The sequence below is a fragment of the Zootoca vivipara genome, chromosome 1, assembly GCF_963506605.1.
Source record: "Zootoca vivipara chromosome 1, rZooViv1.1, whole genome shotgun sequence".
Classification (NCBI taxonomy): domain Eukaryota; kingdom Metazoa; phylum Chordata; class Lepidosauria; order Squamata; family Lacertidae; genus Zootoca; species Zootoca vivipara.
Window position 1 is genome coordinate 80,998,546 of NC_083276.1, and position 24,681 is coordinate 81,023,226.

A 24,681-nucleotide genomic window follows, 5' to 3' on the forward strand; every position below is an offset into this window, starting at 1 on the left:
ATCAACTTCTTGTTCCTCTCCCAATAAAGGCCATCCCATTAAAGGGTGACCAAAGGCCATTTCATGCTCAAAACCTGAACCCATTGGAATGGATTTAGATAATCACCGCCATGACTTAGATTTGTGTGAAAGGCCCCTAACCCAGGTCTTGAGCCCCAATATATAGAAATTTGTATGTGACTTTAAAACAACTTAAAGGAAGAGAATTCTCCCACACAATGTTTTCTTCCTCAGTTGAGGCATAAATGCCACACACTCTGCCTTCCTGTGTCCTAGAATATGAACAACCTAATTTGGGATAGGAATTCTGGCTGCTTATCTAGCCGTAAAAGTGTCCTGCTTTTTTGAAACACAGCTTCCAGCATGGCTGCAGGCCTAAGAACAGGAGTTGTACTGTCCCGGCAGAAAGAAGAAAATCCCAGCGGGAGCCCAAGGGTCTAGCCTGAAGGCAGCCAAAGATAGAATAAAAATGTCAAACTGTTAAACAGCACTAAGTATTAAAAATTGGCTAGAGTTACTCAGAGAGATTATTATGAACATTTGGTCCAGCTAAATAAAATGATAAATAGTTCCTGATTCAGCAGAATACATAAATTTAAATAGAATTTGTCCCATTAATCCCACAGGATGCTTCCCAGATTAAAATTACATAATGTAGACAAGGAAGAATTTTGCTCAGTGGAGTCATAAATTGCCTGGCTTTAAGAGACAGTGGACTTAGAAATAAGACCCCTTATGAAATATGGTAAACTTCCCAGACCAGAAGGAGGCAAACTGTTTTGACTAGGAGCTGGGGAATGGGGCACAATTATGTTTTGAGCTTGCTTGATAGGCTGCAATAATATAATGTGCACACACAGACTGTTCTCATATAGTAACCCATATATGGTGTTACAAGCGTGTCCATACTGTTGTGACGTGGGGTTTGTGATTTCAGCTCTCTTGACAAAACATGCTGGAGACAGTTCTCTAGTAACAGCTCTTTATTAAGTGAACAAGACTGACTCTGAGGGCAGGAAGGCTACATTTATAGGGACAGGGAACTAGCTAGAAAGGGATACATTTTGGAGGGAACAATATCAGGCAATCACAGTGCTGCCTTTTGGAGGGAACCAATAAGACAGAGGATCCAAATACAGCAGCTTAAATGAACCAATAGTAGCTGTACCCTCTGGAACCAAAAGGCAGTTACTTTATCCTAATGCAAATACAGACAATAATAATACAGATATAAAATCCTTTGACTCAATACACAACACATACTATCTTAGAAAGTATGTTTAGGGTACACAGTAATGTCTGTCTGCCATTTTAGCACTACTAGTAGTAGCAGTATACCACCCTTCATCCACAGATCACAGGGTGGTTCAAAACATAAAAATGCAACACGAGAATACAAAATACAATACAAAACAAAACCAATAACCCCCTTCCACAAACACCTTTAAAAGGCCATAGAATCAACCAAAGATCTGGTTACAGGAAAATGTCCGTTTTGTTAGAATACAGAACACCCATATTGGCTGCCATATTGAATTTGGATAAATTAAGCCCACTATTAATCACCTACCCCTTCATGCCCCCCAGACCACCCCTGCAGGTATCACTTCTTGTTCCACATTTTATGTGAGTGAGACCAAGGTGGAGGGGTGGTGTAACTGCTACAAAATTTGGGGGCGGGGGGCTGGGCTTGTATGACCTATGGTAAAAGGGAATCTAGAGAGAGGGGAATGGGAGGGAAGTGGGGTGGCCTTCTGTAAACTCTGGCCCCACCAGCATATGGAATGCAGCCCTCAGTAGAAAATATGAATTATAGAAAATAGAAATAATAAACCCTATAGAAATAATAAGAAAATCTACCTGTGTGTGTGAGGAATATTCTGTAGAGTCTGTCACATACTCCTTCCTTCTATCTGGCAACAGTTTTTAAGGAATGTTTTGTGTGAAATTTAAGCCCATCATCCTATTCAAGATCCGCCACCCACAGTCACAATAATTCTTTGTGATGGAAAGCTTTAGATTAATAGACAAGACTTTGCTTTCTGCTGCTAGCCACTGCTAAATGGTGTTGTACCAGGGCAACATGAAAGAGAGAGAGAGAGAGAGATTCCAAGTGGTAAGCTTCAGCTGTGAATTCCAGAAATAGGTACCCAAAAAGGCTGGCTCTGTAAATGTAATGGCAGGTGGCTTGCTCAGCGGATGACTAGCCCTTACTTGCAACTGAGAGGGATATAATGGTGCTACTCAGGGGCAGTTATAGATATACAACACTTGGAGAGTTGTTAAAAAATGAGGCGTCAGGGTCTAGTCTGAGGAGGAGTCCAAGGAAGGAGAACCTCATACCCAATTAAGGTAGGGAACCAAACAAAGTCAAGGACTTCCAAGAACCGTGCGAGTCGATAACTCTGTAACCGCAGTGCAAGGGCTAGTCAGACCCACCCCAATAACATCTGGGACATTAGTGTATTTTGTGATAATGTCACAAATCCACAAATAATGGAAGCTGGCTTCCAGAACACCATTCAAGTACAACTATCAGATTATAGAGAATCCCAGCTGTCATTTCTAAACAGCAAATATCTAGCTCTCATTACAAAGACAAGCATAAAGACTTGAAGGCAGCTTTTACCTCTGAGTGGTCTCGGAGCATCCTCCCTCCAACAGATACATAGAGTGCTGCGACAACTAAGCATTCCTAGTCCTGTTTGCCCTTCTTCCTGGAATTTGTTGTTGTTGTTGTTTAGTCGTTTAGTCGTGTCCGACTCTTCGTGACCCCATGGACCATAGCACGCCAGGCACTCCTGTCTTGCACTGCCTCCCGCAGTTTGGTCAAACTCATGTTGGTAGCTTCGAGAACACTGTCCAACCATCTTGTCCTCTGACGTCCCCTTCTTCCTGGAATATATTCTACAAACCTTGGGGTTCACCATGGGCATAACTAAAGCATCCCTCTGGTGTGGTGCTATTTTGGCTACCTAAGGATTCACCTCTGGAGAAGGAGTTTGCTATTAGCACACGTGTGTGTGTGTGTGTGTGTGTGTGAGAGAGAGAGAGAGAGAGAGAGAGAGAGAGAGAGAGAGAGAGAGAGAGAGAGAGAAGAGAGATACTTGCATAAAGTAATTAAGCAATATATTTTGTCAACTTGCACCACTCAATCTTCCTCACTGGAGGATTATTGTCACTTTAATCTCACAGTATTCCAATGTCACTGCCTGAGCTAAAATCCTTCTGTTGAAACATTTAAAAAACCCACCCAAAATAACAAAAGAACTCCATACACACAAGCTTGACAAAACACCTAACAATTCATCAGACAGCTTCTTTGTGAGGGAAAAATGTGTGGAATGTTTCTTAAAGGGCAGGTGGAATCGATCCAAGTAGTTCTATAGCGTAAATTATCCTAAATCCCCCCTTCTTCGAGGAATGTGTTATGTGCACGCTTTTAAATGCTTCGGGGATATAATGTCAGTTCCACTCCATGCTGTAGCTGACAGCCTCCTTGCTGCTCTTCCGAATAAGCAGAATTTGAGAAAGTAAATACTTGCTGTGTTTGCACCTATGGATTCCTGTGACTGAGAAGAAGGCAAGCACTTTCTTGCAGGCAGCAGTTGTGCCAAGATGTGTCAGAAGGTACAGCGCACAAGCACTTTCTTCAATTTTTCTACACAATAGCTGTGCTGAGATGCTCAAAGTTTTCAGTAAGGAGGATAACCAGGGCCAGCCAGCCCTATCATATGGCAGAGTGAAGACTCCCATCTCAGGCAACACCATGAGGTGGTAGAATATGAAGGCAGGAACTGGTGTCTAAATGTTGCCACAAGATCTCTCCTCCTCGGCGAGGGGAGACTTTGCGGGCGGGACACGCTCCTCGCGGCAAGCAGGGGGGTATGTATCGGCCCCCTGCTGCAGCCAATCCCCGCTGTCGCGCTAAGCCTCCGGCTGGCCAATAGGGCCAGCCTGGGGGCGGGGTTTGGGGAGGTTTAAATTGGCGCGGCAGCAGGGGAATCCTCCTTCTCCTGCTGCATCACAAAGGATCTCCTGCCCACCCTCCCTTTAGGTCTTCCCTTTGTGTGTGCGCTTTGACCTTGCTATGGACTTCGGTTGGTTGCCTTGGTTGCCCAAGGGGCCTGGTAGGAGTTTTTTATCCATTTGGCTAATTGGCACAGGCCTCTTGGTTTTTTCGCCTACCTCGTAGCAATTCGTCACAACTTCTTTTGGTATTTGGCGGTTCGGCATTGGAATATGGAGTCATCTGGTGTGTTTGAGGACTGGTTGTGGTCATCATCCAACCCCCCTCTTATAGGGGTATCCCCTTAAGGGATCCGGCGGTCGTGGATCCCGTCCAATGCCCTGCTGAGGCTAGGGCCATGGCACGACCCCCGGTGACACCAGGGGGAGCTTTCAGTTGTATTTGCATCAACAGGCTCCTCCCTTGGGGTGTTAACCTGATATGACCCCCCGCTGAGCGCGGTGGAGTCATGCTTGCTAGGGTGTCCAATGCCTAAGCCAATACCTCTCACTTGCTCTAACCAATAAAGTTGTGGCCTTATTTTACCCATTATCTCAAAAACCATGTGTCACTGTGTCTTCATTTCCCGCGGGGGCGGGTCCTCGAACCGCAATACTTTTTAAAGCACTGCCTGCACCGGGCGGGGTCTGCTCTTTGGGATCTGCTTCAGTCTGCAAAACGTCTTGAGCCAGCACTGAGCGATAGCAGGAGGGACACTATAGTTTTTGCTATTTAGAACAGTATCCTTTTTAGCATTCACTGCCATAAACGGGCAGGGGGAAATGTTGCTGGGAGGAGCAGGCTGCTCTCTCCAGAGCTACCGTAGTCGCCCTGGTGTCCTGGCTGTCTCCTAATCAAACTCCACTCTAAGGAGCCGATAAACCACCAAAGAACCCTCTTTCTTCTTACTCTGTTCCGCTCAATATGACAATTCCCTCCTACTAAATATACCAGCTTGAGCCAAATACATTTATTTTGGAGCAAATGGAACTGCAACCCCAACGTTATGGAAAGTTCAACAAAGAACCCTAAACAGTAGCATCAGTAGCACTAAGTTTCCATGCAGCTTTGCCATTTCCTGATATTTTCAGAAAACATGAGCAGATAAAAAGCAGGTATTTTAATACATCTTAAAATAATTTACTATTACTAAGAATGAAAATGTAATATTAATGCATCCTCATTAATACCTGAAGAAGTGTGCATGCACACAAAAGCTCATACCAAAATAAAAACTTAGTTGGTCTTTAAGGTGCTACTGAAGGAATTTTTTATTAAAAGATGGGGTTACCCTTGGCTCAGAAAGGGAAAACAATACTAAAACACTGAAATTTAGCCTTTTCTGTCCTTTTATTCAGTGGCCTGAAAGAACTTCTACAGATCTTTCCTGTGGTTTGATTGCTTGTCATTTTCCCCAGTGAACCAAATGAAGACCATTCTTGGAACTAGTCAGTGAATTTTCAAGCGTGGCCCAGGCAGAGGATTCCCGTTATTGAGCTCTCCAGAGACATGCCTCTGACTTTCTGCCCCAGTGATTTCATCCAAACAGGAAGGCCAGCCTGCCTGTCCCTCTGCAGGAGGTAGTCAAATCTTGCATTCCTCTCAGGGGAAAATGTTGCTGGGAGGAGCAGGCTGCTCTCTCCAGAGCTAGTCGCCCTGGTGTCCTGGCTGTCTCCACTCTTAAGGAGCCGATAAACCACCAAAGAACCCTCTGGGTTCTCTTAAGGTGGCACTGCCACCTATTGACCAAAGAAAGTAATATTTTAAACCCTGAAATTAAGAGTATAGTCATACCTTGGGTTAAGTACACTTCAGGTTGAGTACGCTTCAGGTTAAGTACAGACTTCCAGAACCAATTAAGTACTTAACCTGAGGTACCACTGTATATACTGTATTTGAAAACTATCACAGAGAGGCATATGCTCTACTAGTTAACGGCACTTCACAAGAAACAGCTTCCTCATGGATATCAGTTCTAAGTAGAGATGGCTAAATCAATTTTATGTGAAGCACTCCTCAACTTGCTGGAGGCAAGGCTTCTGAGTCATCCTCTTCAATGGTGAGTGAAAGCTGTGTACAGTGGTACCTCGACTTACGAATTTAATCCGTTCCGAACGGACCTTCGTAAGTCGAAAAATTCATGTCGAAGCCAATGGGGGGGGAAATTAAAAAAATTCGTAAGTCCGAAAAATCCTATCTAAAAATTCGTGCATAAAAAACTGCATCCAAAATGGCGGACGGAACTCTGTTCGTAACTCGAAACATTCATAGGTCGAGTCATTTGCAAGTCGAGGTACCACTGTATTTAACAACTCAGCCTCCTCCCCTCATAGCCTTGGCTCCCCCAGTAACCTCTTGACAAAGCATCCTTTGGGACTCCTGGTCCTACAAACTGTCCCCTGACCCTCAATGACAAGTCTTCTGGGCAGCTGTGCACGCTCACCTCGCAAATCCAAAGGGGTACGAATGACTGGGGGGGGGGGAGATGTCCCATGCCTTGAAGACCCAGGAGCTCAGCCTGTGACTCAGACAAAATTCAGACTTAACCCAGTACAAAATGGAATGGGTGTTTAAATATTCCTGTGTTAGCGAGTCACAAAACGGTTTGATTCTAAAGTACACATAGTTCAAGAAATTCTTGTTCAATCCACATGGACAACCTAAACTCAACTTCCACGTTAAATGGAATTGGCTGAAAGGGTATGGAGATCATTTGCTTGAATATCAAACAAATTCTCATATGCACGAGGTGAGGAAAACATGTTGTGAAGGCAAGTACTAGAAAAAAAAACGGGGAATAGCATCCTTCAGCCAAGCATCCTGGCACCATAAACAACAAGGTAAAGGTAAAGGTACCCCTGACCATTAGGTCCAGTCGTGACCGACTCTGGGGTTGCGCGCTCATCTCGCATTATTGGCCGAGGGAGCCGGCGTATAGCTTCCAGGTCATGTGGCCAGCATGACAAAGCCGCTTCTGGCAAACCAGAGCAGCACATGGAAACGCCGTTTACCTTCCTGCTGTAGCGGTTCCTATTTATCTACTTGCATTTTGACATGCTTTCAAAATGCTACGGTAGGTTGGCAGGAGCTGGGACCAAGCAACGGGAGCTCACCCCGTCACAGGGATTCGAACCGCCGACCTTCTGATCAGCAAGCCCTAGGCTCTGTGGTTTAACCACAGCGCCACCTGGGTCCCTCAAACAAGAAGGTAGGGATCAACATTTGCTCACAGTTCTGAGCCATTACATGGACACCTAAGAACCTTGGCAAATCCTTATTTAACTTGACCTGTCAACAAAGTGCTACTGAATAGAGCTGAGCTACTGTCCAGTACTGTACCAACATCTCTTTTGACTGCCTACTGCTGTGTTCTGTCTTCAACACATTCACAAATACCTGCACCGAGTTCCCAGTGTGTCTGTTTATTCAAGGTCTATTCATAAACAAGTGTAGCAGCAGCTGTTAGCAGAAGTGGCTAGGCAATTCGTTCCCCGACCACTAACGATGAAATGCAATTGCACCAGGAGCAGGACAAGCCAATTTCTGTGTGCCGAACAAGAGTGGATAGACTTGCGTTTTGAAAATACTCTGGTGACTTAGGAAAGGAATTAGCACCACCTGCATCGAAGTCCTTTGGCAAACATAGGAAAGGGGAGCAGAGTTTGGTAGCCAAGGTCACAATCTGCCCGGCGCATGAGTCCGCCTGCGGTATGCCCCTGGCACCAGCAATTCCAGAGTTAAATCAGTGAACATGGCTGTGAGACCCCATACACGGTGAGGACCGTGCAGGAAGACAGGAAGTGTGTAGCTGTAGGAACCCCTGAGGCAGAAGTTAGTGTAGCCCTGGTTCTCTTCTTGCAACAAGTGGTGAAAAGACAGTGTGAAAACGGCCTCAACCTGCAAATCAGAGGAAAAATAGGTGGAGGAGGGGCAGCACAGATCTCCCAGATTAGCTACAGAGCCAATGGTTCCTTTTCCAACTCCCAGCTGCCCAGGAAATCACCACAATCCACTCCCTCATTTCCAGCAAACCTTCCATCCAGACACTTTGGGCCTAGCAAGACGTAACAGCAGGGGTAGCTCATAGGCCATATGCAGCCCATTTTACCTGCCCCTCAAAGCCCCCCTCTCAAAATAGCAGCTCCTTTCTTCTATTTTATTATTTTATTATTTCCTGTGCCCCTCAAAGCCCCCCCCTCAAAATGGCAGCTCCTTTCTTCTATTTTATTATTTTTGTGATTTTTTTTGGTAATATTGCAATTTATTATTTTTATGAGGTTTACCATACCTGTGTTGTCCAGCTATCCCGTTACCAGTTTCACATTATCCAGTGTTGTTTCTAGGAAGAAGTCCCCACAAATCAGCTTGCTTTACAAGTAAAATGGCTATGCTAATAAAAAAATGCTGTGTGTTTATTTCTGGATTCGCAGAGCTTCTGGAGCAGCACCAGTCACTACTCTGCTGCTTCAGGAGCGGCCAGGTTTCCCCGCTACTGCCACTAGCACATGCTACCGTTATGCTTCGGATGATGAGAAAAGCTACGATCTTTCACGGTCACTTTCAAGAGCAGCCAAAGGCACAGCAACTGTTGTTGCAGCAGAGGAGCAAGTCAGGAAGTGATGGTGGTTGTGGGGACAGCAGCTTTCACAGCTGAGGGCAAGTGGCAGTAGGGAGAAGAAATTAACAAGAAATAACATACTTGGGAGCATCCCAAGCTGTTTCAATTGCTGGAACTTGGATAGTAAAGTACCAGAGGGACTCAGGAGTAGAGGGAGAAAGTGGGGTGGTAATTGATATGAGAAAGAAATGGAATAATAGATATACAGATAATAGACAGACAGATAATAGATAGATAAATAATAGACAGACATATATACAGTATATACATATACATATACACATACACACACACGCGCGCACACACACACACACCGTATATTCCGGCATATAAGACGACCCCCAACTTTTCCAGTTAAAATATAGAGTTTGGGATATACTCGCTGTATAAGAAATACGACCCGGCATATAAGACGACCCCCGACTTTTGAGAAGATTTTCCTGGGTTAAAAAGTAGTCTTATATGCAGGAATATACAGTGTGTGTGTGTGTGTGTGTGTGTATGAGGAATTTAAACGAGGACAGGGATGAAAGGCACTTATCCCCCAAAGGCAATGCAATTAATTTTGGGGGAAAGAGGGTGAAATTGTATTACAAGACCATAAATTAGTTATTAACCATGGAAGACAATGGAAGTAGTGTGGGGTAGAGGTGGGTGCGGGTGCGGGATCTTACTGTTTCTTAATGAATTGGGGGTGTGTGTGAAGTCACAGATTCTTAATTACAGGGTAAGGATTCTGGGATTTTGTCGATTGCCCATTTTCCTGCTTACGTCATGCCCACTTCGCTATGTGGCCCCTGAGGACATTTTCAACCCCTAAAAGGGAGAACCGCCCCTTCTGCACTTTCCCCAAGCACCTCCCTGGCAACAAACCCAGCAAGAAGAACATGCAAGGAGGTGTCCTTGTGCTGCTTTTGCTCCTTCATTCACCTCTTGGGGATTAGGCTTCAGAGTCAGGCGCTCCAGAGGACCCAAGTTAGCTAGCACAGGCATAACCATCATTTTTGTCTGAAAGGAAACCAGAGTTTAAAACCAATTAATTCCAGACATCCCCCTTGCTTTTTTGCTGCAAGGCATGCTCCAAAGTGATAAATACTCATGCAAGCCAGATGCCTTCCCTTGCCAAACACCTTTCCGCCCCTCAGGTGAACATCCTGGCCCACAGTAATACTCAAGAAAGTCCTTCATTTCTCTCATCTGACACATCACTCCATGATCATTGCTTCTCCAGGTAACGCCCCCCCCCCCCCGCATTCTGAATTTTAGTCCCAGCTCCTTAACAAAAAACCTTCCAAGTGTAAGTTTATCCTTGGAGATTCTAGATTGCCCCAAATAGAGACATTACCTTATCAGGTATAGGCCTCATGATTCCCCAGACGCTGTCCTCCTCTACCCGCAGGCCCAACTCTTCGTGAGTTTCCCTGAGTGCCGTGGCAATGGGATCCCGGTCAGAGCTGTCGCGCTTACCACCTGGGAAACTGCAAGAGCAAAACAGGATCCTTTTATAAAGGGAAATTCAGGACCAGAAAGTTGGGGGACCCAGAACCAAGGTTGTGCCAGCAGCCTTGAGGGAAATAGCTACGCTGTGGCAACTGCCGGGACCTCAGGAGGGTTATGAGGTCCAGGAAAGAGCAAACAGAAAGGACGGTGGGAATTTTACTATAAAAAGAGAGAGTATGGGGCTACCAAATACCTGACAGATCCTTTGTGCACACCAGTCATGGTGCTGGACCTCAGCGTGTACAGGATGGCTGGGTCCCCAGCCACAGAGCACAGGGGCACCAAAACAGCTGCTGGCGCAACTTCTTGTCTGTATCGGTTGGTAGACGCCTCAAGCTGCCCCCGGCAACGCTGCTCGTTTTCCCAGGATAAGTATCTACGAACTGGGCCCACGCTGGTTATGGGCGCAGGAGTCCTGCCGTGGCAGAAGTGGCGAAGCGTTGGAAGCATAATGCCCTGCAGGGAGGAAAGTGGAAGGAGCTGACTTGGAAACAAGCAGCCGGCACTGAAGAAGGAAGGGGACCTTCCTGCCTCAATCCTGAACTTCACAGGGTCCAGGGAGGTTGGTTATTTTATATTCACATGGGTCCTCCCACACCATCAACTTGCCCCATACTCCTTTGTCCAGTAATGATTTTACTGTTAGGCTGTGATCCACAAGGGTCTGCTAGAGTACAAGGGGAAAGGGCAGGGGGGTGGAGGAAAATTAGTAAAATGTATTACTCAGCAAACAAGCACTGCCCTTAGAAGTGGAAGCCATGTGTCTTCCTTTCAATGTGCCAAGGCCAACCGCAATCATTTCAAAATCCAAGGTTGCAAAACAGTAACAAAAAACTACAATCTCTCCCACTTCAGCACAGATCTTTTATATGTTTTTCAAGCAGCTACCCACAAATATAAGTAATACCGCAGCAGCACCCTGGACAGCCATGTATATTCACCTAACAATTAGGCCAGCCTTGCCTTAGGCAGTATTGACTGTGCCCAAAGTCATTCAGATCTAGCAAAAATGGTTACTGCAGATGATCTGTTATGACGAAAGATCTGTAGTTAATGGGTCAAGAACAGGACAGAAATTTATCTGAAGTGGAATGTCTCTGAATGAGAGATTCAATAGGGATCATTCTCGCAAAAAATGAAATAAAAATATACATTATTTCCTGAGGTAGAACTAGATATTTGGCATGCAGAAATTTAGCAGGGTAAACAGCAGCTTTCCAAAAGTCCTGCTCATCATGTCCAGGACAAGGTGGCAACTATGCCAAGCTGCTGTTTGAAATACTTTAGCACCAGGCACTCTTTGTTTCAAATGCCCCATAATACCTCTGGCCCTATCCACAGCAGGACTTTCTTTTTAGAAACTGCTGATCCACTTGGAAATTGAAGACAACCCTGAAATGCCAGCTGCTCACATGCGGGGTGCAGGACTGGAACCAGAGGTCAGCACAACTGGGCAGCTGTCAAGGCCCAGCATACATCAGGACAGCCATTGCCAACCTTGTGCCCTTAGAATATTGTTGGACTACAACTCCCATCAGCCTCAGCCAGCACATTTTTGGATCACAACCCTCACAGTGGGAACTGTAGTCCAACATTTGGAGGGCATCAGAATGGCCAAGGCTGACTCTGGAGGTCCTACTAATGCTAACCAGCTGTTATTCAGGTTTAGCAGAGTCTGCATGTTGCATAGAAACACCTCCTCCTACCGAGGTGCTGCCTGTGGATGTGGAAAGGTGAGTGGCAGCTGAAAGGAACAGTCACCGCTTTTTCCTATTAGTCACCTGGCTTCTCCCTCTGTGAAGTATGGCAATAGGGAATGGGTCTGCAGTGCTGCATGGGCAAGCAAAATGAGGAGGCTCCTTTCTCTCCCGTCACCTTTGCCATCCAGGTGGCCCCACTTGCTAACACTGCCATGCAAGGGGGTGAAAGGCAGCAGCTCTTACTCTCCCTCTCTCCCCAAGAGGCAAGATGTGCGCTACAGCACAGCCTAGAGCAGGCATCCCCAAACTGCGGCCCTCCAGATGTTTTGGCCTACAACTCCCATGATCCCTAGCTCACAGGACCAGTGGTCAGGGATAATGGGAACTGTAGTCCAAAACATCTGGAGGGCCGAAGTTTGGGGATGCCTGGCCTAGAGAAACACAAACATCTCTCTCTGACAACTCACTCACTCACCCTCTTGCTGAGGTAATGCAGGACCCCACAGCATATGGTAGGAGCAAAACCCAGCGAGCAAGTAGAAGTGGGCAGAGCAGCTGCAGGCAACTCATTCTCTCTTCCCTTATCTGGGTGGGAAACAGTAGGAATTGTGCACAGGTGCAATCCCATGCTCCGCACCACTCAGCGATGTGTTAAGGCAAGCAGGTAGTGCCTCCCAGAGGGGAAACACAAATCAGTGGTGGCAGCAGCCCCTGCACTGGAGGGAGGCAATTGTATGGAAGCAACCTTACTAAGTGAGAGTGGCCTCCAGCTGCTGATTTGGGGTGTCAAATGGGAGCAAGATAGTACCGTAGTTACTTGATTATTTATTGCATTTTTACTGCAAGGGCAGGAGGTACTTGTGAGATTTTCTGCCTCAGGTGCCAACTTGACTTGTCTGGCTTTAGATGGAGTGGGAGGTGTTGTCGCTCAATCTTTTAGGCAGCAAAATGTCTTGGGAGATCCCCTTGGAAGGTGCTTTTTGCCTGCTTGACATCTCTCTGGGCGTGGAAGCAGGAAGGATTGGGGTCACTGGGCCCAACCCCCAGGGCCATACTGCCTAGGTGAGGACACCCACCAAAGGCATGCTGCCAACACCAACATCCCCCTCCCCACCGCTCCTCGGAAGGCAAAACCTACGGGGGAAGAGAGATGAAGAATCCTATTATTGCAGAGTCGGAAGGGACCCCCGAGTCACGTGTTCCCATGAAGGAATCCCAACTACATCATACATGACAGATGGCCATCCAAGCTCTGCTTAAAAATAGAGGCTGAGCACTTCTGCTCAACCACTGCCTCATGGATGCGTTTATTTTGGAAATACTAAAACCGCAGGGAAAGGCACCGGGCAGGTCGGGATTTGTTCGCGCATCGTCCGGGAGGAAAAGGTCGGCTTTTAAGGCCTCGGCGGACCGCCTGCTTTGCTCTCAGCAGGGCTAAGGCTGCAACCCCGGCCCGCTTCTCCCCCTGCCCCCCAACGACCCCGCGTTTGGAAGAGCCCCATTGCAGCGCTTGGGGAGGAACTTCCCGCCGCTCCCCATCTGCCCGTCCCCTCAACCAACATGGCGGCGTTCGGAAACGCTCCTCCTCTCCGCGAGCGAGGAAGGGGGCGCACTTCCGCCAGGCAACAACATGGAGGTCACCTTTCCCCGCGCCGACGAGCGTTCTTCGGTGAAAAGACGCGCTTCTTCCCTGCCGAAAATTCCGGCCGACGAGGGTGGACGGAGGCGTCCGCATCAGCCAATGGAAGCGGAGGGCCGCGGAAGCCACGCCCACGGCTGAGAGGCAGGCGGCCGCGGCGACCCCCCGCCCACACCAGTCCTCGGGAGGGAGGCGGGGTAAGCGCGGTCTTATATAACAGCGGATGAAAGGAATTATTACATGGGCGGCCGCACGCACTCCTGCCTCTCTTCCTTCGTTTTTCGGCCTGGAGGAAGAAGCAACCGCCACCTCCGAAGGATTCCCGAGCCTCTTCCTTAAGCGATTTAGGATGCAAGACCGAAAACTTGGCAAAAATCCAGACTTGGAACATTAGTCTGTGCTTGGAGACTTGTGAGGTCCGGACCATAGCTGCCAAGTTTTCCCTTTTCTCGCGAGGAAGCCTATTCAGCATAAGGCAAAATCCCTTAAAAAAAGGGATAACTTGGCAGCTATGGTCCGGACCGCTGACAAACACAAGCTTGCCAGACCTCTCATCCTTAGTTCTGCTCCCATTTTCAGTGAAGCATAAATTTATTTATTGAATTTATCTCTCACGCTTCCTCCCATAGGCAACAGAGAGGAAAGCACCAAATCTTGATAAGATTGTATCAAGATCAAAACTTTTTGTTTTTTGTTTTACTATACAGTACTTGAAAATATGTCTATATATCCTTAAAAGCAGGATTATGATAAAAATGTGAAGATCAATGAACTGTTGAGCGCAGATCAATATATTACATTGTAACGCACAATAGATTCCATTCTTACCTTTTCAAATTTTTGCTGTTAAAAATGAAAACTGACAGCATCCCACACATTAAAAACTTTGAAACCTGCTTAATTTGAGCAGCTAAAACTACAGCCAGCGTAGTGGAGTGAATCATGCTAGGTGGGCCAGGGAGAAATGGATCTAAATTCCCATTTTGCAATAAGCTTACCTGGGGGAAATTGGATAACTCTCCCAGTCTAACCTACCTTACAGGGCTGCTGTAAGGATGAGAAAAGGATGGCCACATACACTGCTACACACACTTTGGCAAAATATAAAAAATAAAGTTATGACTTAGAACTGTGTTAGGCTATATTGAAAATTGCAAGCAGTGCCACCCCAAGGATTATCTTTACACATTTTCTTTGCATAGCCCATGTTTTCTCATCTCAGGATTGTGGGTCCTGGCTTTTTGCTGCTACCTCCCTTCTTCTACTGAAATGAAACCAAATTGAATCACCTATACTCTTCCTACTTCAACAGCTCAATGGAATATCTGCATGGAGCAACAGGTGACCTCATCAAAAGCTATGGCATACATAACAACCGAGAATATATGTTGTTTGAGTACATAGCCCTGGTTCTTCCTTATTAGTCCAACATACAGGATAACAAGTTTTATTTCAGGAACATGCAGCTCTTAAGTGCTGTCGTCTAGAAATACAGCAGAATGAGGTATGCAGATGGGAGGTACAACTTTTGAATTTTGCCTTCTACAGTGGTGCCTTGACTTACAAATTTAATTCGTTCCGAAGGCACTTTTGTAGGTCGAAAAAATTGTAAGTCAAAAAGCGCCATTGGAAACGTGATTTCCCATAGGAATGCATTGGAAACGGAAAAATTCGTAAGTCGAAAAAACTAAAAATTCGTAAGTCGAAAAAACCCTATCTAAAACCATTCGGATGTCGAAAAAACCGTAAGCACGCGGCCATTTGCCCCATTCGTAAATCAAAAAATTCGGTTGTCGAGTTGTTTGTAAGTCGAGGTACCACTGTATTTTTTTTAAGCCCTCTTACATCAAGGAGTGAGCTTGGCTGGAACATTTCTCACTGATGTGCTCAATTTCTACTTGTAGCAAACACTCTCAGGGCCATGGGTTTGAGCCCCACATTGGGAGAAAGATTCCTACATTGCAGGGCACTGGTCTAGATGACCCTTATGGTCCCTTCCAATGGTGCAATTCAAAAAGAGCACCCCACCTCTGCAATCTGAGTGGTGCATTCCACTTTATGATCTTGGGATTCCACCACCTCTTTCTACTGCTTGATGCAAAGAGGAATTTAAGATGGTGCGGATGTGTTCAGCAGGAAGATGTGCGCACATAAATCCAACTGCCTTGAATAAAGGATGCTTTTTGACAAAGAAATACAGTAGCAGACACTTTATTGCCCCCCCCTTTTTTAGCTCTTGAACAACTTTAAGAAATATAAAACAATTCAAATAACATGCAACTATCCACTTTATTTTCCCTATGGTTGAAAAGTATCCAACAGACAAGAAGTAAGTTACAACCATTTAATAGATAATGTGCGTTTTAAGAAAGCAAAGCAGAACAGTAACTGAAGTAGGTTGTCACCCATCTGACACAAATCAAGGAAGCACACTGCTCCCAATGCCCAAGCCAAAGCAGAGCTTGGCCTGTCTTCATGTGAATGTTTTTTATACAGTCAAATGTATAAAGGGGTGACTTCAGTTAGATGTTTACCCAGAAGCCTGCTGCACCTTGGATTCACTGTACTGTCTCATCCGTTCCTCCAGCTCTGGACGGAAGTGACGAATCAATCCCTGTAAGAAGGAACCAGGAATGAGCAGAAAAACACACCTCTAGATATACATACATCCCTTTACCAATCACACATCCAGATTCTAGCATGCACTCTCTCACCAAAACCACAAGATTCTTCAGCACATTCTTCACAAGCTAAGGAAAGGAAGGTTGAGAGAATTACCTGTACAGGCCAAGCAGCCCCATCCCCCAGGGCACAGATTGTATGGCCCTCAATTTGCTTGCTAATCTCCCAAAGCGCATCAATCTCTGCCACTTGTGCATTGCCTTTCACAAAACGCCACATCACCTTGTTCATCCAGTCAACACCTGTATGGAGGGAATCGGTTTCAAAAGTCTCAGAGGCAACTCCAATGTTTATGAAAAGATAGGTAGTCACAGAGAGGAGAAACAGACCATATATCAAGTCACAGCACAATGCTGGACCAAAACAGAGTAAATGAAGTTTGTGTACCGTGTTTCTCATATTATAAGACATGTCTTATATTTATTTTTTCCTCAAAAAAACCCACTATGGCTTATTTTCAAGGGATGTCTTATTTTTTTCCTCCTCCTCCTGCCACGGCTGGCATTGCTGCTGCGCCTATCACTATGTCTTATTTTCGGGGTATGGCTTATATTCCTTGAATGCTTAAAATCCTGCTATGGCTTATTTTATGGGTATGTCTTAAAATATGAGAAACAGGGTACTGAGCTACATGCCTGTTGTCAATATCATAGGAAAGTTGTTTTGCTCTCCAGAGATCTTTAAGCATCAGTTTTCCTCCCCACGCTTTAATCAGGGCTTGCATATGGCAAGAGGTCTGGATTTATTGATTAAATCCATTCCTTGCCCTGCATCCCAAATTCCTGTTCTGGGGAAGAACTCCAGAGTGACCTGCTTCAACACTCACCTTCTCGGCATGGTGTGCACTGCCCACAGCTCTCATGTTTGTAGAATTCAATGAGTCGGGCGATGGCTCGAACTATATCTGTCTAAGGTAAGAGAAGAAGGTGAGGACTCATGAAGCAGGATTACAGAGCAGTAGGGGCCAAGGGACTAGCCTTACCGATTTGTCCATGACAATGACAGCTGCTGTCCCAAGCCCAGTCTGTGCCTGCACCAACCCATCAAAGTCCATCGGCACCGTCTCGCACACTGACTTGGGGATGAGGGGGGTGGATGACCCTCCAGGAATTACAGCAAGCAGGTTATCCCAGCCACCTCTAACACCACCTAATTAGAAGGCAAGAGACAATCAGGTGTGGCTCCAAGGATGGCCACCTCAGTAACAGGGGATAAAAGGCTTCCCCAATAATACAAGTTATTTGAAAGAAGCTGATAGCTTCTCCGTTATGGCAAGGACTGTTGGTTCTCACCTGCGTGTCGTTCAATCAGATCACGTAGAGGTATTGACATCTCCTCTTCTACAGTACAGGGTGTGTTGACATGGCCTGAGATATTGAAGAGTTTGGTTCCAGAGTTGCGCTCACGTCCAAAGCCAGCAAACCAGGTACCTCCTCGACGGCAGATGGTAGGTGCCACAGCGACAGTTTCCACATTTGCCACTGTAGTAGGGCAACCAAACACTCCTAAAAACGGAATGGGGAAAGGGGACTTTAAAAATCTTTTCAAACTAACTACTGGGGAGAGAGAATGGGGAAGGAAAGTGATTGGTACTGGAGATTCAGATGAAAAGCCAGGTGGCAGGGGTGGCATTCATAAAATGTGGGAGAGGATTATTATTTTGTTGTTTTTGTTTTAACTCTTTTGTGCTTTTATCTTGTATTTTTATCTTGTGAACCGCCCTGAGACCCTGTGATGAAGGGTGGTAGATAAATCTAATATATAAATAATGATACGTAAAGGGGGGGGGAATCCAGTAAGATAAAGGTAACTTAGTTATTTCAGCTGGAGCAGGGGTTCTTAACATGGGGTCCAAAGACCTTGAGGGGGTTCCATAAACCAGGCACAAAAGAACCACCCCCCACTGCATTAAAATTAATGGTATGAAAAATTGTATGTGCATGTGGGACGGGGGCATAGCTTTCATCAGATTCTCAAAGAAGCCTGTAGGCCACAGAAGGTTGATAACCACTGAGCTAAAGCACCTAGTTTATGTCACACTTGGAAATGTTATGTGCAAAGGAGAGACACAGCAAAGGCCCCCAAAGGAGCTGGGGTGGCAGGTATATGTTGACAGAGATAAGAATTTGACAGCAAGGTTGGGCACCAAATCTACACCATCCACCACAGAAGGAGCATTTAAGTTGTCATACCCACGTCAGCTGGGAAGGGAGGCTTGAGGCGTGGCTTGCCCTGCTTGCCCTCAATGGATTCGATAAGTGCTGTCTCCTCGCCACAGATGTAGGCACCTGCTCCTCTTACCACAAAGACATCGAAGTCATAGCCAGAGCCACAAGCATCCTTGCCCACCAATCCGGCTTCATAGGCCTCCCTGATTGCCACCTAATGAGACAACAAGAGTAAGCTAAGACCCACCCCTAAAAAGTTGCCTCCTTGGTTTTCAACACACAAAAAATACAACAGGCACACAAGATGCTAAAGGCTAAGGGGGAAATCAACTTGCTCACTTCTCATAGCAGTTCTCACAAGGGAAAATGAACCCTGCTCACAACTGCACAGTGGTAAGAGTAGCAGCTCACCTGCAAGTTTGAGGCCTCGTTATAGAATTCTCCGCGAATATAAATGTAGGCAGCTCGGGCTCCCATAGATCGCCCTGCAACTAGGCAGCCCTCTATCAGCTTATGGGGGTCATGACGCATGATCTCTCTGTCCTTACAGGTTCCCGGCTCCCCCTCATCTGCATTCACCACCAAGTACTTGGGTCTGAAACACAGGGAGAATTTGCCTGTCGGCAAAAATTAAGAATCCCAGGAGAACACTTTCATCGGGAAGTATCTTTTCTATTGCAATCAATACACCAGCCAATGGTTGATATTCAACTAAGTCTTACTCAGAAGCAGGCCCACTGAAAGTCATGAACATGACTTGAGTTTAGGTCCATTAATTTCAATGAGTATAGTAAACCTTTCTTCAAGACTAAAAAATCTCTTTTGCTTCAAACTAAATACTACAAACTCTATATCTCAGTACTGACAGTTCTCAGTACTGACACAGGCAGCGGGCAGACGTTTAAGGTCTTAACCAAGTAATTCACCTGAGGAAAACGGGGAATATTCAGGTGCATGCACTGAATACATTTTATTTATTGTGACATTTGTACCCGGCCCATCTGTCAGAAACCAAGAAAAATGTTTTAGCCTCACAACCACCCAGTGAGGAAGGTTAAGAAGGCAAATAGTGACTTTCTGAACAGGACCAGCTACTGAAGTGATGCTTAAAGCTGAAATTCCTATGTCCATGTGCAGAATTCCACCCAACGTGCTAAACTGGCTCTGTGCAAAATACAGTAGCTGTTCTTTAGTGGTCAAGAATTGGAAGACCAGAGTTGATCTTTGGCATCTGCTGCTTTGCAGAGCCAGGCTCTCTAGATAAAGCAACTTTTGAAATCAAAGGCTCAAATGACTCTAAAGTAGTGGTGGGCATCCCCAGCAACTAAGATGCACTGTTTGGAAGGTGTGAGACAGAACTGAAAACCAGGAGTCCCAAGTTCTGATTCCCAACACCAGCATGGATAATAACCCTTGAAAGCCCAAAGCTGTTTTTGAGATAACCGTGGAAGCAATTGCCACTGTTCCAGACAAAGTTCCTCCATCAGCAGAAATACATGGTAGTGAGTATGAAATCAGCCTTTAGTTTGTAACACACCTGCCATCTGGGGGTTTATTCATGAAGCTCCACTTAAGACCAGTGGGGAAACCAGCCCCCCCACGGCCTCTTAGACCTGAAGTCTTTATCTCATTCAAGATCCAATCAACACCCTTCAGCAGGATTTCCTTGGTTTTATACCAGTCACCTCGGCTCAAAGCCCCTTTCAACCTAGAAACAACAAAAGCACTGGGTAACAAAAGCTATCCAAAATAATTCCATGTTGTATACACATTAACATCAGGGGACTATCATCAGTCTTGACCCTGTATACAGAACACATAAGTAGAGAAACCTGGAATTATACTATTAATTTGTACAGCACCTCAGCAAAGCATATCCTCTAGAGCAGTGTTTCTCAACCAGTGTGCCTCCAGATGTTTTGGGACTACAACTCCCATCATCCCTAGCTAGCAAGACCATTGGTCAGGAATGATGGGAGTTGTAGTCCCAAAACATCTGGAGGCACACTGGTTGAGAAACACTGCTCTAGAGCAGGCAGGTCCAACTCCCAAGAGACTGCGATCTAGGATCGACCAGGAACTTCCTGCAATCGACCAGTAGATCGTGATTGACCTGTTAGACATGCCTGCTCTAGAGAAATACCTAGTCACAATGTGGCAGCTCTGTTGGAAAATCCTTTTGGTATCCAATCAAAAGTTAATTTACTGGTTAAAAGCAACAACAACCTGCAAACTTTCCAACTTAATCACCACCCCTTTGTGTTGGCTTTCCTCCGCTATGTTAAAAACTGTTGGTCCCACCTTAATCCTCTTTCATCATTGTGCAAAACTACACCATCCAATTTCTCAATTCTCACCTCCAGTCATGGCGCCCATAAAGATTCGTGAAGATGCGATCCTCATCCTTGAGCGGCCCAAACTGTGTTTTTTTGGGAGGTGCCTGTGCAAGCAAGAGAGAAATGACTGAATCCTGATAAATTTACCATCCCGGAGCCCATCCTAAACCTTGGGGGGGGGGGAAGACTAGCAGAAAAAAGGGAGAAACTGAAGCTCCGCTCCGAATCGAGGCACGGCAACTTGCAGCGAACAAGAAGCGGCAGCTGACCTGTCAAGTCCTGTTCTTCACGGCTCCTCCCCGCCCCTTCACCTGCAGTATCTGCGCTCCTCTTTCTCCCTCGCAGCCCGTCGGAGGGAAGCGAAAAGAACTCACCGACTCCGGAGCTGCAGCGGCGGAAAGGAGACGCGCCTGAGCGCAGGCTCCGCGGAGCACGAGAGGCCGAGCCGCCAACATAGCGCCGAAGGGAAGCCGGGTCCCCCCAGAAGCGACACTAGCCGACCCCGTCACCTTCGTCTGTTTTGCGCGGTGATTCTACGTCACGGCCTCGGGCGGTGCGTGTTGACGTCAGCCGGCCCGAGACGAGAGCGCGATGGAACTCGGTCTCGGCCTCACATCAGAGCGCAGGGGGTGATGGGAGTAGTAGTTCATCAGCGCCCCGCGACTGTCCAAGCAAGTAAAGTGCCCCGCGTCTCGGTTACAGGAACTTCTCAGGGACAGCCGGGAGACCCGATATCATGGAGGTTGCATAAAATAAAATAAAAAGTTCCAGGCCGCGTTCAAGGGACTACGGGCGCCGAATAAGCGACAACGGGCGCTCGAGTAGAACTAAAAAAATGCTTCAAAAAACTAAATGAATAAAGGTATACAAAGATTCTGCCATAAGGAAAATTACCAGCACTACATTTCTTTCTAAATTTAGTTCTGGTTTAGTATTATATCGCACTTCCTGCATCTTTTGAAAAAGTCTGTTTACTAAGAAAAGTAGAATCACGATTTACATTGTTACAGCGGTTTTAGTGCTCGGAGAAGAGAGATCGCACCACTTTTATTAAACTTGTTAGCAATCCTGTACGTGGTTTAGCATCGAGTACTAGACGAGGAACATCTCTAACCACTGGCTGCTACGTCCTCACTGTGGAAGTCGCGCATTGGTCTCGAGTCACTTGCGGGCTACTGGACAAAAAAAATTATTTACTCGGCTGCAGTGATCGCAGAAGAAGAAGAAGCTACTTACCTCGTCTTTCTAGTGACGAATTTCGCCTCCAAGAGCTCCCCATAGTGTAATTTCTGGAAAGTGAAAGCAGCATAGCTATGCAGGGATAGACTAAATCTCTCTCTCATCAAAACCCACTACTGTATAGCAATAAATCTGTTAAGAGCACTTTATATATCATTTGAAGAAATATTTGCACATGTATTCCCAATGCAAATTTCATTGGATGTCCCCAAGTTAATGTTTTGAGTGTTACAAATATTTTTTCTCAGTACTGTTTGTAGTTTTGTATATATATATTTATTTCATAAAATGTATACACCACTTGCTTGTAAAAAAAAAAACCTCAAAGTGATTTACAAAGAGAAAAAAATAGTAAAATTATTGGTAAAACAGTAAAAAACAACTACGTGAAACATTAAAAAAAATTGAAATCAGCAATAAACGAAAAACAAGATTAAAACACACACCAACATTCTACATGTCTGTGTGAATTTGTCATCTTCCCTCCCCATCTCTAAGTTAGAAACTTTAGGTTGTTTTTTCCTCCATGGGAAATATGTTCCACCAGCATCATTTTATTCACCCTTTTCTGTATCTTCTCATTCTTCAGTAATTTCTACTCTCATAGGATGCACACAGAGCATGATTGCATGTACCAAATTTGGGGTACTAGCCAGTAATACAGTACAGCAAGAAGCTTCTTCTTAGTGACAAAGGAGTAGCACAGAGCAACCTGGTCGCCTCCAGATGTTTTGAGACTACAGCACACTGGCTGGCGCTGATAGGACACCAAATGGACAAAGGCTAACTGGGAGAGAACGAAGGGCTCCCAAGCCTTCTATTTTTTTTGCCAGTTTGCCTCATTTTGCTTTTGCCAGTTTGCCTCATTTTCAAACAGCTGTTGCAGTTGTGCTGCCAGGAGGAGGATTACGCAGCTGATCTCTCTGATCCTGTTGATTCTTGGTCTGAGAAGAATGATCTCATTACACTGGAATGGGCTGCAGGTTAGCACAGCAGCAGGGACAAGCTGCAAGATGCCTTCCCAGCACTCATTTTAAAAAAGCAATGTAGACGCTCCCAATTAGAAGAGTTTGGATTTGATATCCCGCTTTATCAATACCCGAAGGAGTCTCAAAGTGGCTAACATTCTCCTTTCCATATAGGGTCTGACACTTCTGTTTCTAGTGTATCTGAAGAAGTGTGCATGCACACGAAAGCTCATACCAAAATATAAACTTAGTTGGTCTTTAAGGTGCTACTGAAGGAATTTTTTTATTCTCCTTTCCCTTCCTCCCCCACAACAAACACTCTATGAGGTGAGTGGGACCGAGAGACTTCAAAGAAGTGCGACTAGCCCAAGGTCACCCAGCAGCTGCATGTGGAGGAGCGAAGACACGAACCAGGTTCTCCAGATTGTGAGTCTACGGCTCTTAACCACTACTGGTACACCACACTGGCTTTACTGGAAGTGTAAATTGGTCATCTCAAGCAGCAGTTGTTAGGGGGAGACAACTGCTGGCCCCCCAGTTGGTTCTCCAGAGTCCCCAGCCACTCTCATCCTCCTTAGTCTCATCCTTTCCCCAGCTGTAACAGCACCTGCTTATTACTGGGGAGGTGGTCCGCCTGTCTTATCTGCTTGCCCTCTTACATTATAGACATGCTGTTGGCAAAGGCACCTGACCAAGACGACAGGCAGAGAGGGAGACAGACAGCTCACAACACCCTCCAGCAGACACGACATGTGCCCCTGCATTGCTCTGCTCACACAAGGCATTGGTGCCACCATTGCTGCACTGCAGTTATTCGTTTGAGGATACAGTGGGCACAGCAGATGCCAAGCATCCCTGCAAGAGAACAGTGAACAAGGGGTTGGAGGACTGAGCTGTGTGTATCATGGGACCTGTCTTCACAAGTCAGCCTGTGGACTTCAGGTGGATAAAGTTGTCCCATAGCCAGTAGCGAATTGAGATTCAACTGCCAAGTTCTATATGTGGAAGGGTGGGGGAAGGGGACACCATCTTGCCTTTCGCCTCCAGCAGCAAAATGCATCGGGAAGAACAAGAGCATGTGACTCTGGGTGATAGACATCGCAGCAGCCTCTATGCAGCTCCAGAAGTTGAAAGGGAACTTTTCTGAGTTACAAATCTCTGCCTGGATGCCTCTATAGAAGGTTGAGAAACACACACAACCATTGGGTGGATAACTATTTCACAAGATTGGGAGAAAGCCTTCACATGCCACGAGAGCAATCATGACCCTGTGACTGTAATCCTGTACCTAACTCCATCTCTGTCATTTCTGGAAAGAGAAAGTATTCCATGACCCAGAGCTACGAGTAGAAGAGCACCCTGAGCATTGGCAGACCTCTGGATCAAAGCAACCATCTTAACCCTCAATAAGTTAATGAGCACACTTATCTTGCTTCAAGCCTCCTGGCTCAGCTTAGAGCAAATGACAGCATAGATGAGAAGATTACCCTAAGCACCCACCCGCTCCCTAAGCACAAGCCAGGGGAAAGTTTCCAGCAAAGGAGCACCATTTTGTATAACACAATCTAATTTAATGCAATGTGTTTTATTCTTAAACTTCAATGTACAAAAGAATTACAACCCTCATTATAACATGCCATAGGCTAAGAAAGTGATGTGCTTAAGGCACTCCAGGGAGCTTCATAATGGAACAGGGATTTGAATCACATTGGCCCAATGGGATCTTGTGCCTGCTGTTTCCCCAATATGACTCAGAGAACATCTAACCTGGTTGAGCAGTGAGCCATTTTACCAACTTGCTGTCACAAAATGCAGCGCAGGC

At 45.9% G+C, this 24,681-nt stretch overlaps 2 protein-coding genes across 2 annotated transcripts; both read right to left on the bottom strand.

The window, feature by feature from the left end:
* Window positions 1-3,062: 3,062 nt before the first annotated feature.
* On the bottom strand, window positions 3,063-13,580 carry NUDT8 (nudix hydrolase 8). The gene is made up of 5 exons (XM_035124217.2): window positions 13,469-13,580; window positions 10,321-10,583; window positions 9,973-10,105; window positions 9,558-9,635; window positions 3,063-7,906 (listed from the first exon to the last, which is right to left on the bottom strand). The coding sequence occupies exons 2-5, from the start codon at window positions 10,575-10,577 to the stop codon at window positions 7,685-7,687; spliced, it is 690 nt and encodes a 229-aa protein (XP_034980108.2). The 5' UTR covers window positions 10,578-10,583; window positions 13,469-13,580; the 3' UTR covers window positions 3,063-7,684.
* A 2,156-nt stretch (window positions 13,581-15,736) lies between these two features.
* NDUFV1 (NADH:ubiquinone oxidoreductase core subunit V1) lies at window positions 15,737-21,204 on the bottom strand. Its single transcript, XM_035124232.2, has 10 exons — window positions 21,027-21,204; window positions 20,674-20,756; window positions 19,854-20,024; window positions 18,728-18,911; window positions 18,341-18,530; window positions 17,441-17,653; window positions 17,131-17,297; window positions 16,975-17,056; window positions 16,245-16,390; window positions 15,737-16,080 (listed from the first exon to the last, which is right to left on the bottom strand). The coding sequence occupies exons 1-10, from the start codon at window positions 21,105-21,107 to the stop codon at window positions 15,997-15,999; spliced, it is 1,401 nt and encodes a 466-aa protein (XP_034980123.2). The 5' UTR covers window positions 21,108-21,204; the 3' UTR covers window positions 15,737-15,996.
* Window positions 21,205-24,681: the final 3,477 nt, after the last annotated feature.